The sequence below is a fragment of the Coptis chinensis genome, chromosome 8, assembly GCF_015680905.1.
Source record: "Coptis chinensis isolate HL-2020 chromosome 8, ASM1568090v1, whole genome shotgun sequence".
Taxonomy (NCBI): Eukaryota; Viridiplantae; Streptophyta; class Magnoliopsida; order Ranunculales; family Ranunculaceae; genus Coptis; species Coptis chinensis.
This window is the reverse complement of record NC_141463.1, coordinates 3,924,128-3,938,047: the sequence shown is the minus strand read 5'-3', so window position 1 is coordinate 3,938,047 and position 13,920 is coordinate 3,924,128. Positions and strand designations below refer to the sequence as shown.

Sequence of the window (13,920 nt, the reverse complement as noted above, 5' to 3'; positions counted from 1 at the left end):
AAACAAGTGTTTATCCTTCCACCAAACACAAACCCTTCTCACTTATTTTCCTTTTTTTCTGTTATTTTTTTTCTCCTTTACGAAAGGAATTAGAAAGAGATAAAATTGTAGAATTTAGTCTTCCTCCTCCTCTCACTTATCAGCCATTAATGTATTTTTTCCTCATTCATGACTCCTTGTCTGTCTTTCTCATTTTCCGCTTGAGAAATTTTCAATTTGATATATTTCTACTAAACTCCTTTAACCCTTCTACAATGATGAAGAAGAAGTAATTGCAATAAGAAAAAAAAAATCAAATTTGAAGCAACTTATAGAAGAGGAAAAAAACAATTTGTTTTTTGGGCATTCTTTTACCTTTATTAGAAGTTCTCTTATTGTGTAGCGTGCTGTAGTAATACAAAGATTCTTCAAGGTCCAGAGTATTATTTTCAATTTTTTTTATTTGTTGTTCTCTTTTAGAATGAGTCTTTCGGTTTTTTTGTTTTTTCTCTTTCTTTACCCCTATTGGAAATATTGGGAGTAGTTATGGGTCGGGGAGTATTTTTATGGGTATGTCCAAAATCACCGTGATAAATGCGACCCAATAAAATACTAGTCTTTGATAATCAGTGACGAGACCGGTCTTTTTGCTCAATTCGTGGAAACAACATCTCCAACAGTGCTAAAGACTTTTTGGTGATTGAACTTTGAAGTAGTACATAAAATAATCCAAGAGTTCTCATTTCGTATACGTTGTGATGTGTCCTTATGCAAAATCACGATGAGTCTTGCACGTTATGTTCTTCTCCACTTCTTCTTCCTTCTCTCTCACCTTGTCCCTCATTCAGCTCATCCACCTTGTCTAGGTTTTTCGTGTGGAAACCTTGGGGATATTGGTTTTCCATTGTCCAATACTACAAACCCGGAATGCGGGTTGTCTGTCATGAACTGCACTGGACCTCAACCGAAAGTTCAGTTCCATGAGCAAGGAAAATGGTACCCTGTCAATTCCATCAATTACAACGGTCGGTCCATTACTATCTATGATCAGGATGTTCAAACTCAGTTGGAGTCTGGCCGCTGTGATTCACTTAGAAATTTTACTGTACAAACCTCTCCTCTCCTTTCTATCAATGTTACAGACACTTCTCCATTGTTCAAATGCAAGCGTGAAAACTCTCCTATTTCTCCATTTAATTTCTTCGACAAGTTCTCTAATTATACTGGTTGCAGAGATTACGATCTCTACTTCTATCCTGACACTGAAAAAGTTCTACCACCCCTTCCTGAAACTCTATATAATATTTGTTCAGTTGTTCATCTGCCCCGTACAAGAATTCCAGTTAGTGCTTCGGGTTTGCGTATTGACAATCTAACATTACTATGGAATGCCAACTTCAGTATAAGCTGGGATACTTCCCCTGTTTGTATTGACTGCCATGTTAACGGAGGTCTGTGTCTGAGCAGCTCCAATGGAACTTTCTTATGTGGCAATTTGCCAAAACATGGTATATAAAGTATTTAAATATGTTTACTTATCATCTTTGTTCTCAGTTTATATCCTGTTATATTGAATTTGATAGGGTCTAGTTCCTGACCTTGGCTAGCGATTGTTTTTCATATTTCACAAAGAAGCGTAGTTTTATTTACATCTTCTAGTTCTAAGTTTTGTCGCTCGATCCCTAACCAGACCATACCAATTTTTTATTTTTTGCAACGAAGTGTTGATTTCTTTCCGATTTCTAGTTCTAACACAAACTTGTATGTTGCAGAAAGGAGAGTGAGGGCGAAAATTGTACTAGGTATTATATCTATCAACATATTCTTTTTTCCAATTTCTTTTTTTCCCGATAAACTTCTTTAATTTTTTCCAATCTAAATACTTTGAATTTCTTAATTTTTTAAGAGTTTCCCAGGCTTTTTTCTAATCAAAATTTAGAGTTCAGCTCAATTTCCTCATAGCCGTATTCATATGGCTACATCATTTCTTTGTTAGGTGTCGTCCTGCCAGCAGCTGGGATCATAGTGGTGACATTAATTTTGGTCTACTTGAGAACGAAAGCAAAGAATTCAATACTCCCTTGGAAGAAGAAAACCGCAACAACCAAACATATTGAAGCATTTTTCAAGAATCGTGGTTCGCTGTCCCCAAAACAATACCAGTACAAAGAAGTAAGGATAATGACTCGTTCTTTCAAAAAAAAATTAGGACAAGGAGGTTATGGCAGTGTGTTCAAAGGAATGCTAAAAGATGGAAGATTGGTGGCAGTCAAAGTTTTATGTGAAACTAAGGGCAATGGAGAAGAATTCATTAATGAGGTTGAAAGCATTAGTAGGACATCTCACGTTAACATTGTAAGTCTTCTTGGTTACTGTTTTGAAGGGTCGAAAAGAGCTCTTCTTTACGAATTCATGCCCAATGGATCTTTAGAAAAGTTCATCTTTGATGAGAAAAAACCAGAAGTGAACTCTCACCTTGGATGGGAAACACTATATCAAATTGCAGTTGGCATTGCCAGGGGACTGGAGTACTTGCACCGTGGTTGTCACACACGCATTTTGCACTTCGACATAAAACCACATAACATACTTCTAGATCAAGACTTTACTCCAAAAATCTCTGATTTTGGAATGGCTAAATTATGTCCAAGAAAAGAGAGCATTGTATCAATGTTAGGTACAAGAGGGACCGCTGGATATATTGCTCCAGAAGTGTTCAGTAGAAACTTTGGAGGTGTCTCGCATAAGTCTGATGTCTACAGCTATGGGATGATGATTCTGGAAATTACTGGGGGAACAAAGAATGTGGATGTCGAAGTCGGTCATTCTAGTGATATATACTTTCCAAATTGGCTATATAAGTGTGTTGAATTTGATAAGGATTTACCAATTCATGGAGGTGTTTCTGAAGTGGAAAAGAAAATAAGGAAGAAAATGGTTTTAGTAGGTTTGTGGTGCATACAAACACACCCATCAGACCGTCCTTCTATGAGTCGAGCGTTGGAAATGCTGGAAGGAAGCCTTGAAGTTTTGCCGATTCCACCAAAGCCATGCTTCTCGTCTCCAGAAAGAGTTTCATTTAGTTCTTCCATAACACTTCCTTCCAGCATTATGGATAACAAAGTCTAACAATATCTTCATTTATATCTTGATTTTTATAACAATATCAAACTAATTAATTAATTAATGTATAGAAAATAGGGCCTTCTTTGTTCTGTTTAGTCTTTTTTTTTTTTTTTTAATACCATCTATATTATTAATAACCATTAAATCAAAACAGGGATAATCTTGTCCTCCTGAACACAAAAGGGTAGCTGCTCCATTTGCAGCTGATGGATGGCCCATTGTGCTAGTCCATGTGCCTCTCCATTAGCTCTTCTGTTCACCCATTTAAACTTACAGAAATCAAATTCGGAGCTTAACTTAATTACATAGTCTCGCAGACTCTCAGACTGCCAAGAACAAGTTAGGCCATTAAGTGCCTTTACCACCTCTGAACAATCCCCTTCAACATTCACTGCTTTCCATCCATGATGCTTTGCCAAAAATTAATGCTACCTCTGCAAAGAACCATCTCGGCTTCCTCTCTGACACTGGCTCAAACCTTCCGTGCCTGCCCTCTACCACTTTTCCTTCCGAGTCCCAAGCTATTGTTCCAACAGCTGCCTCTCCTGTTATAACCTGAAATGCAGCATCATACCTCATATTAATACACTCATTTGGGATCACAGGGAACAGAGAATCAAAATCATAGCTATTATGTTCAGTATTAATTTCAGAAGGGATAGAGTGCTCATTCTGTTTGTTGTCTGTAGCAAGGCCCTTGTAACAATTGTTTGCCTCCATCTCACTTCTTCTGAGAATTCTTTCTCTGTTAGGTAGCCTTTGTTCAAACTTGGCCTCATTCCTTGCTTTCCAAATGTTGTAAAGGATATAACACGCCTGAACTCCTGCCTGAGCTATCTGTTGGCTCTTGTTCCTGCTCCAACTTATGAATTTGGAAATCCATTCTTTAGTATTGTTCCTTCCCTGGGTCTCCATTCTTAGCCCCAAGCTTGAGGTGAACCACAAAGTTACGGTCCGCCACATTCAAAAAAGCAATTGACTATCTCTGTTTCCGGATTCTCGATAACACCAAGGAATGAATAATCCCCCACTTTCCAGGAATTTAGCCTTTCTCCCATAGGTAAGGCATTCATATATGCTTTCCATATGAACATTTGGATATTGGCTGGTATTTTAGCCTTCCAAATGCTCTTGACTGTTTTTGCATTGAAGTTGGAGCTCTGTCCTTCTTCTTCTTTCCTTGTTAGAAACCTGTAGGCAGATTTTACAGTAAATCTCCCAGTTTTCTCTCCACTCCAGATCAGCCTATCCTTTCCAAGGCCCATAGGTCTTATCATAATCTCTTTAATTCTAGTTTCTAGGAATGGGGGGAAGAAGCCTTGTAGCTTGGCTTCATCCCATCCAGTCCTATTCTCTAGAAATAGGTCAGCCACATGGAGGCCTTCAAGTCTGGGATCCTCCACCCCTAACTCTCTCAGAGTCTGAGGTTTCCCATTACATAGCACCCAGGGGTCATCTAGGACTGAAGTGGTGTTACCACTATGTATCCCCCAGGCAAGCCCTCCACTGATAAGATTGAAAGTGCTGTGTATACCTTTCCAAAAGAAGGAGGCATGTCCAGGTGGCTTCCAAACATTCCCTATCCATGTTTTGCTATATATGCTAGCAAGAGTTCTTGTCCAAACAGATTCAGTTTCTTTAGCAGCTTTCCAAGAGAGCTTAGCTAGCATGGCTACATTGATATCTCTCATCTTTCTAAACCCCAATCCCCCTTCTGATTTAATTTTGCATAACTTGTCCCACCCAATGGTGTGGACACTTCTTGAGTTCTCAGCCCCATGCCAAAAGAAATCTCGACATGCTTTGTCTATTTTGTTACAAGTAGACATGGGGAGCATGTAGGTAGACATGGCATAAAGCGGAGTGGCTTGGACCACATATTGGATCATGGTAGCCTTTCCAGCCTGTGAAAGCACCTTTGCCTTCCAACCTTTTATTTTTTTATGGATTTTGTCGACTAAGAATTCAAAATCCTCAGCCTTCTTTTTTGATAACATGATTGGAATTCCCAAATATTTGTCCTTTGGATAAAAAACCCTCATTTTCCAGAATCTTTTTAACTTTATTTTGTTACGAAACTTGATGTTTCGACTAAAAAAGATGCTCGATTTGTCAAAGTTAATCATCTGGCCAGAAGCATGATAGTAGTCTTGGAGGATCTCTTTAAGATGCCCCCCATCCTCAAGATTTCCTCTGGTGAACAAAATCAGGTCATCCACATATAGGAGGTGAGAGATGGGAGGAGAGGCCCTCCGGATCTTAATCCCATGGACTTTTTCCTCTGCCTCAGCTTTTGCGATCATCCTAGACAGGGCCTCAGACATGATGATGAAAAGATATGGTGAAAGAGGATCACCCTGTTTGAGGCCTCTTTCAGGGATGATCTTATTGAGAGGGCTCCCATTCAGCAAAATTTGAAAGGAAACAGTGGAAATGCACTGCTTAATCAGATCTCTCCATCTCTGACTAAACCCTAATCTGTCAAAGATATTATCAACCATGGTCCATTCTACTCTATCATAAGCTTTAGCCATATCCATCTTCAAGGCTACCCAGCCATGATGTTTATCTTTCATGTTTTTCATATGGTGGAAAAGCTCACATGCGAGCCCCGTATTATCTCCTATGTTTCTGCCTTTGACAAAAGCCCCTTGGAAGGGTGAAACAATCTTATTCAAGTGCTGCTTAAGCCTATTTGCTAGGATCTTAGAGATGACTTTATAACTAAAGTTGCAAAGACTGATAGGCCTAAACTGTGCTACAATCTCAGGATTATTAGTCTTTGGAATAAGAGCAATATAGGTTTCATTAAAAGAAGGGTTTAGCACCCCTTTATTAAAAAAATCCTTCACAAAAGCCACAATACTACTACCCACTATCTCCCAAGTGTTTTGGTAGAAACACCCTTGGAAGCCATCAGGCCCAGGAGCCTTCAGGCTTCCCATCTTTTGAACCACTCTCCAAATATCCTCAGAAGAAGGGGTAGCAGTAAGAATCTCATTTTCTCTAGCTGTAATACAGGGAGTAAACAGGTTGAGGATGCTATCATTTTCCAGAGGTTGATCAGATTTGAAGAGAGCATTGAAATAAGAGTTAATGTGCACTCCCAGTTCAACCCTCCCCTTACACCAATCACCCCCTTCCTTTTGCAGCTTCTCAATACTGTTCTTCCGTCTTCTGAAGATGGTGGATAAATGGAAAAATCTAGTGTTTTTTCCCCCATCCTTCAGCCAGTGAACAGTGGACTTCTGTTTCCAGAAGCTTTCCTCCTTCACCAACCACTCAAGCAACTCAGCCTTTAAGCCCTTTGCTTTCTCATAGTTGGCCAGAGAAAAAGGTTTCTTAAGGACCTCTTCCAGCTCTTTATTAACCTTATTCAGATTCATGAATATGTTGCCAAACACCTTCTTATTCCATATAGATAGATGGTGCTGGGTCATTTTATGTTTGAGCACCACATTAATATCAGGCAACTCATGAGATATAGCCTTCCAAGCTGTCTCTATCACAGGCATACAGGTATTGTTTGACAACCACATATTGTAAAATCGAAAAGGTTTCTCATGCTTAGTCCTGTTCTCATCCTTAGCTTTTAGATTTATCATAATAGACAAGTGATCTGAACTAGCATTAACTACATTTTCCACATGCATGTCAGGAAACAGGACCACCCAGGCATCATTAGCCAGAGCTCTATCTAGTCTCTCTAAGATATGGTCATGGGGTGCTCTGTTATTACTCCAAGTATACATAGGGCCTTTAAACCCCAGGTCAATAAGCCCAAGGTCATTAATCAACCCATTGAATTCTACCATACTTCTATCAAAAATACTCCTACCCCCTATTTTTTCATTAAGCGAAGTAATGGCATTGAAATCCCCAAACAGACACCAAGGGCCAGGAATCAGGGGGGCCATGTCCCTGAGCTCAGCCCAAACACGGTGTCTATTACAAGCAACAGGTTCGCCATACACAAAAGAAAAAAACCACGATTCAGTACAGAAATAATTATTCAGTTTACCTGTGATTTGATTCCTAGTAGCCCCCAAGATTTCCAGGTCCACCTCTTCTTTCCAGAGAACAGCAAGTCCTCCACTCCGACCCACAGCTGGAACACAAAAGCAGCTCCTATATTTAAGCCTTCTACTAATACCTTGCATCCTATCTTCACCAACCTTTGTTTCAGACAGACATATAATATCCGGATCAAACTTCCCTATTAAGTCCTTTAGGTTCTGAATTGCCGTGGAGGAACTTATTCCCCAGCAATTCCAGGCTTGTATCATAGTTGTCTAGGGCTGCCAGGGGACAGCCCGCGAACCCCGGGGAGACACCAGACCCCCCACCGCTTCGGACTCATTCTTTGCTTCCAATGTTTCGGACTCATTCGCCTCCACTGTTTCCCTTTCCAGTTCTACCACTCCCCTCATTCTCTCTTATCTTTCTTGAACATTCCCCTTTGTACTGTTGCTTGATTTTTAAAGCTCCCTTGTTCACCACTGAGGAATCATCAACCGCAATGGGTTTTGGTTGTGAGACCAGCACCTGAGATATGCTCCCCTCTGATTCATATCCATCACCTTCCAAACTACCTTGAACTAGATCCCCAGGCACATTTCCTATAGACACTTCCTCTGGCCTCCCACCTTCTAAGGATTGCTCCCCTTCCCTCCATTCTGTGAACGCATCTGAGGGGATCTGGTCTTCTGGAAACGAGTGTCCCGAGAAGTTAGAAGGGATGGTAGAATCCAAAGATCTATTCGAATTCGATGGTTCAGTTGAAACCATAGAATCACTGGATATGCTGATTATAGGTGCTTCTTCTGGGATCAGCAAGTGTCCAAGCCCTCTAGCCCTTAGCTCATCAGCCTCTCTTTTTGCTCTTTTTGATTCTCTTTCTGCCTTCCTTAGACAATATTCTTCCCATTCAGCTTCATCCATTTTTCCTTCCTTTCTTTCAGATCTTGAGATAGTTTTTCGTTTTTTTCCTTCTCCTATCCTATTTACTAGGGCAGCTCTTCTCTTTACTGACCCTTGACGCCTTCCACGAGACACCACTGTCTTGAACCCCCTCCCACGTGTTGATAACCCAGCAAATCTGAAAAAAGGTGCTTCATGTCCATCTGTAATATTTTTTTGGGAGATCTCCTCGTGGTTGGGCTTCTCTAGACAAGTTATGATAGCTGTGGAGACAGATGAGGGAAAATACGGCGTGGCCTGCTTCTCCCCAGATCTGCTTCCTATTCCCGAAACCTCTTTCACAGCTAGATGCTCTAGCTCTCTGTTGGTGCTTTCCAGAGATTTACTTTTGGCCTCTTGGGCTTGACCCGATTCATCCCCCTTATGTCCCTTCAGGGTATCCAGATCCATTTCCATAGTAGCCAGCCCCCAAATTATTAAAGCCTGTTCCTTATGGCCCATTTCCTGGTCCGAGTCAAACCTGTTTCCTTGGGCTTCCATCAGTCCTCTCTCTTGGGCTTGGATCTGGCTCACCACCATTTGGGTCCTTTCGACCCCTTGCTGGTTTTCCATGTTCGCAGTCCCAACGGCTACTGACACTGTGTTTCTTTCCACTGACCCATCTTTTCTGGTTTTTGTCAGATCAGACCGTTGCTCCTCCGCCTCCTTTGTCTTATTCACTTCCCCTTCCTCCACCTTAGATGTTCTTGATGGTGTAGTAAGGGTCCCCGCCCCATGCCAGAATCTTCTTCCCAGCGAGCTTTTGTCCTTAGCAGGTATCTGATCTAATCTAGGCTTTTTAGGGGTCCCTGAGATGGTAATAATAGCCGGAGAGGTTGAAGCCAATCCATTGAAGAACACATTGGCCCTTAACAAGAAGGAAAAGTTATTTTTTATGTCTCTAGGGGATCCTCCCAGACCCCTCATTTCTACACAGAGTTTTTCTCTTAAGGCACAATAATGCAGATCATGTCCAATGCACCCACAAAAGTAGCAGAAGATATCCAGTTTTTCATATTTGAAGGTCACTGGAAGAACTTCCCCCAACTCTGTGCATAACTCTATTCCTTTCAGTAATCGTTCTTTGATATCCATCCTCACTCTGACTCTGGCCACTGGGTGTTTGAACTCTGATGAGCAGCAAAGATCTACTCCCTTTACCTTGCCTAGATTCGTCCCTATAATAGTTATGTTCTCCTCATTTATCCGATCTCTTGGAAGGCCATAAATTTGGATCCAGAAATCCACTTTATCAAACTTCCGATCATCTTCCAAAAGATCTACATATTTTCCTTGTTTGATGGACAGAATGAACCCTTGTATCAACCAAGGCCCATTCTGTCTGACATGATTATATTCATTCACATTGTCAAAAACCAGCTTGTATAACCCTTTTGCGATCATTTCTATGCTTGTCTCTCCTTTCGTTTGCCAGTTCCTGTGGACCTCTTCCGCAAAGATTGACAAAGGTATATGCTTGCCCCCAAACAATTTCCCTACCAGCGTCGTGTTCTCTTTTGGATCCACCACCATGTTTTTACACCCTATCGCAACCATCTTTTTTTCCTTTTGGCAAAACAAATTCCTCATGTCTGCCTGGAGTTTTTCTATTTTCTGTTTGGAACTCTCTTGTATGTCTTCTTCCTCCCCCATCCCTTCCCCTTGTATCTCCTCCATCCCCTTCCAGCAGCCCAGCAGCTCAGCCAACCTAGAGTGGTGGAGTGCCCGAGGCCTAATCAAGCTCCCACAGGAGTTGAGACTTTAGAAAGTATTCTCTAAACCTTGTTAGAACTACTAACTTTTGATGGCTGTTGATGGTATGAAGACTGCAGGCTAGGTAACAGACTATATGATAAATAGTATAAAAGATCGTGAGTGATATTTCCAGACTCAAACTCTGATACACAATTCAAATTCAAATTTTGAACAGATAAGAGGGGGAAAACTTTCAAAAGAAAAAACTGCTTTCAGCCGCAGGAGAGCTCTCTGTTGTTCTGTTTAGTCGCAGTGCATATTCTTCGAAGTTATATGATGTATATATATTTTCCCAAACAAAATGAATGTTGGAATCTCTAAGTGTATTTCGAAATATTTGTGAGTGTGTGCAAAGTGGAAGAGATGAACCATATGTGTTCTCTCCACTTTAGTGCATAGTAGATAGTCCCACATTGGTTATCCACCACATCGGGTAGGGTTCGGGCCTGGGCTTGGGCTTATTGTTGTGGGTAGTGGTTTGACCAATTGCCTAAACTTGTTTTGTTTTTTTCTTCAGCAGCAAGTTTCGGTGTTCTATTAGGAGTTGGTCTCTCTTCCTTATCTGTTTAGGAGACCAACCTAACCTCTATAAATAGGACTGTGAGTCCATAGAGGTATTGACTTGATCAGAAACTCAACTCCGAGAAACAGAAAACTCAAACCAGTCCTTTTCTTCTTCTCTTCTTCTGTCGGCCCCCCGGAGAGTTATATTGTCTTTCTAGAGAGGGTAGTCTGTTCTAGTGCAAAGTCAGGCTGCTGTTAACCATTGAATCCTGTGAGGAAGACGCCATGCGCTGCCTTTACGCACCATTGGAAGGGGCTAAATCTTTCCTTAAGGACGACTATTCAGCCCTTGGTTATTCCTTCTCGGCCGTCCTTGTTTCTTCATTGCTACTGTTCCTTCTGTTATACTTTAGTTGCTGTGTTCATACAACTATTCTAACAATCTTAAGGAAAGAATTCGTAGAAGAACAAAGGAGAGTGCTTTAAATACGGCAATCAAAAGATAAGTCTTTTACTTTGAGTTATTGTTTGTGTTATTGGGTTATGACTTTAGAAATTTTCTAATAATTTCGTTTTTGTTAGGGAAACTAATTAAAGATTGAATATTTATTGATCTTTTGTGGTTTATCAAACCCTATATGGTTGTAGACCTTACTCCTACGTTTGTGGGAGTCAAATATGAGATTTCTATCAAGAAAAACGTCAAAGTTCGTCTTTTTGACAGCTGCGTCACTCGTTACGGAAACTGCTATAACGTTCAGCTCAGAGCTTGGTTTTGCAATCCGCTTTTTGTGTTGGATAGCGGATTCAAAGAGCTTTCCAGTGGTATAAGACTTGATACCCAATTCTTCATGAGCTGGTTCAGAATTACAGTTCTTTTGAACTGTTTTTTCTAGAAGGAGAAAAATATGGTAATCCGATTTTTCAATCGGTTAGGTATTGTATTCTTTCACTCTTTGCAATTCTTTTGGTTTGATTATATGGTGATATTCTTGCCTTGAGTTGCATGCTAGTTTTTCTTAGGAGGGAAATCCCTAAGCTTAAAATTCGTTAATAACCTAGTCAACAAATTATACGTGTTTATCATTAAGATATTAATTGGTTTGACTAGAAGTAGTTTGATATTATTTTCTTTGTACATATGTAGATGTATGTAGATGGCCTAAGAGAGACCTTAAGATATTTAATATCAATCACACTCAAATTATGGATAGTAATTATAATGTATTCAATGCATAATTGCTTACCTCTATTGAGTGTATGTGTTGTTAAACGATGATTATAATTGTACTATTGTGAAAATACATGTTAGATGAAGTAACTTGTAGCTTATATCCAATATAACATATGTTAAAGTTGTATAGCATGCTAGTTTTGGACATTAATCATCGTGGATTTACTTTGAACTTGATGATAGTTTATTGGTAAATTTTTCTAGTTGAAGACATTAATGGGTTGAGCCATTAGATGTTGTGGTAGTACTTGAGGTCTTGTTGATATGGTATCCTATCTTGCTTGAGCTCATGTAAAAAGAGGAGGTGGAGTCCTCAGTTGTTTTGCATATTCAGTGGCTAGATTTGCTTAAATATCGTATACTTTTTGTTGTGAGGGGTACAGTTAAAGTTTACTTTTCCTTAACCTATGATATGATATTAACCATGTTTGGCATGAATGCATTATTTAACATAGGCATGAAGTTTAACCATGTCATATATTATTAAGTAATGAGCATCGTTGTCTACGAGAGGAAACAATATGGGAAACAATCATATCCTCCTAAACCTAATTTAGTCAAGGAGAGTTAAGGTTATGGATTGTCTTCTTAGACAATATTCTCCAGTGACTATTTTAGACAAGGAGATGTAACGCTTGTGGATTGTCTTATTAGGCATCATCCTCCTATGACTATGAATAAATAGCCAAGGTGATGTACAAGTGCGTGGATTGTCTCTCTATGTAAGTTGGAATGTTGAATGATGAAAATAAGAATGATAATGATTTTATCTTGGGTAAAACTTTTTTCATCTAATTCTTCTATTCTTTAAAATTCATTTGAATCACTTGTGGATTTCCTTTCATATAGATAGCATGAACATAATATGACTATGTTTAATATGATCCATAATCATAGACTTGAGTAAAGTATATTATTGTCATAAGAGTGCATATTATTGTTGGTGTTTCTTTTAATGTTTGTAGCGGTATAATATGTTTTGCATGTAAGTTTGATTAGGTTGAGTAACCATTGAACTGTGGGGGTTGGTGACCCATTTGCATGACACTGTTTTACCATAGTTCATTTCACAAGATAATTGGAAAGACACTGAACTACAAAGTATGGAAAGGTTTTGAGCCTATCCAAAAATGCTTCAAAATGTGGGGGGTGTCTTGCCAAGGCTATTGTGAATGAATCTAAAAGATTTTTTTTTGAGACCTAGAACTATCTAGTAGATGTTCATTGGTGAAAATCATAATAGTGATGTTTGTTTTAGTTGTCATGCGTGATAACAATTTTGTAGATAACACACTATTATTGAATGTCTTATATGCTAATTTTATTTGAGGTTGTGCTTTCTGAGAAATTGGCATAGAGTAGTTGAATGTTCATAATGAACTACATAAGATAATCCCATTATTTCTGCACAAGAAATTTGGAAGACTGTCAATGAGTATTTCCACCATTAACGGTGATGATGTTTATATGTTTCTTGAGGAAGATTCATTAACCTATAAGGAAGTTGTGCAATCCATGAGAAGTGTCCTTTTGAAGGATACAACTCCTCTAAACCGGACTCTTGATTTATTGGGGATCTATAGGTTGAATTGGATCTTCAAGAGAAAACTAAAACGTGATAGTTGTATTGCAAAATACAATGCTAATAATAATAGCCAAGGGGTTTCAATCAGAGACAAGATTTATACTATTTTGAAACCTTTCTCATATAACTAGAATTTCTTCTACAGAATTCTAAAGACTCTAGTTGAGTAGTTGTGCGGGACTACAATACCAAGTAGTACTAGGTGATGAGCTGAAGGTATACAATTTAGTTAAATCTTTGTATGAGTTGATTCAAGTGCCTATAAATGGCATGAGCAATTCAACAACATATTAGTGTCATATGGATGTCAAAGTACCGTTGTTGATAAAAAATGTGTACTTTCTTTAGAGCAAAGCAAGACATATGTGTTAATCTCTCTTTGTTTAGATGATTTAATATCATGAGTGCTAGCATTGAGAATGTGTATGAGAGAGGAGAAATTCCTATTTGAAACACATCATAAACCGTCATTGAAAATGATAGTTTATTATGTTGTTAAACTCATTTCAGAATCGCTATATATTCAGTTGTCAAGATGTTGACGTTTGAATATGGTTGAAGACCACCAGCACCTTAAACCGCACCGGCCGATGGTATAGGGAATTTCGGCACTACTGAATTGAATGACCGTGAATATAGGAATTAAAACTCATGTTGGTCTCATTATATTGTTATAGCACTTAGTATAAATATTTTTCATTGAAAAGTATGGGTATTATGATAGTAAGCATGTGTTAACACCTTTTGTGGCAAATATCCATCTTATGAAAAAGAATCT

General features: G+C 39.1%; 1 protein-coding gene across 1 annotated transcript; it reads left to right on the top strand.

Moving 5' to 3' along the window:
- The first annotated feature begins 718 nt into the window (after window positions 1-718).
- On the top strand, window positions 719-10,121 carry LOC147479398 (LEAF RUST 10 DISEASE-RESISTANCE LOCUS RECEPTOR-LIKE PROTEIN KINASE-like 2.1). The gene is made up of 4 exons (XM_086576789.1): window positions 719-1,487; window positions 1,752-1,781; window positions 1,976-3,200; window positions 10,067-10,121. Exons 1-3 carry the CDS (start codon window positions 761-763, stop codon window positions 3,106-3,108), a joined length of 1,890 nt encoding a protein of 629 aa, XP_086432915.1. The 5' UTR covers window positions 719-760; the 3' UTR covers window positions 3,109-3,200; window positions 10,067-10,121.
- The last annotated feature ends 3,799 nt before the right edge of the window (window positions 10,122-13,920 follow it).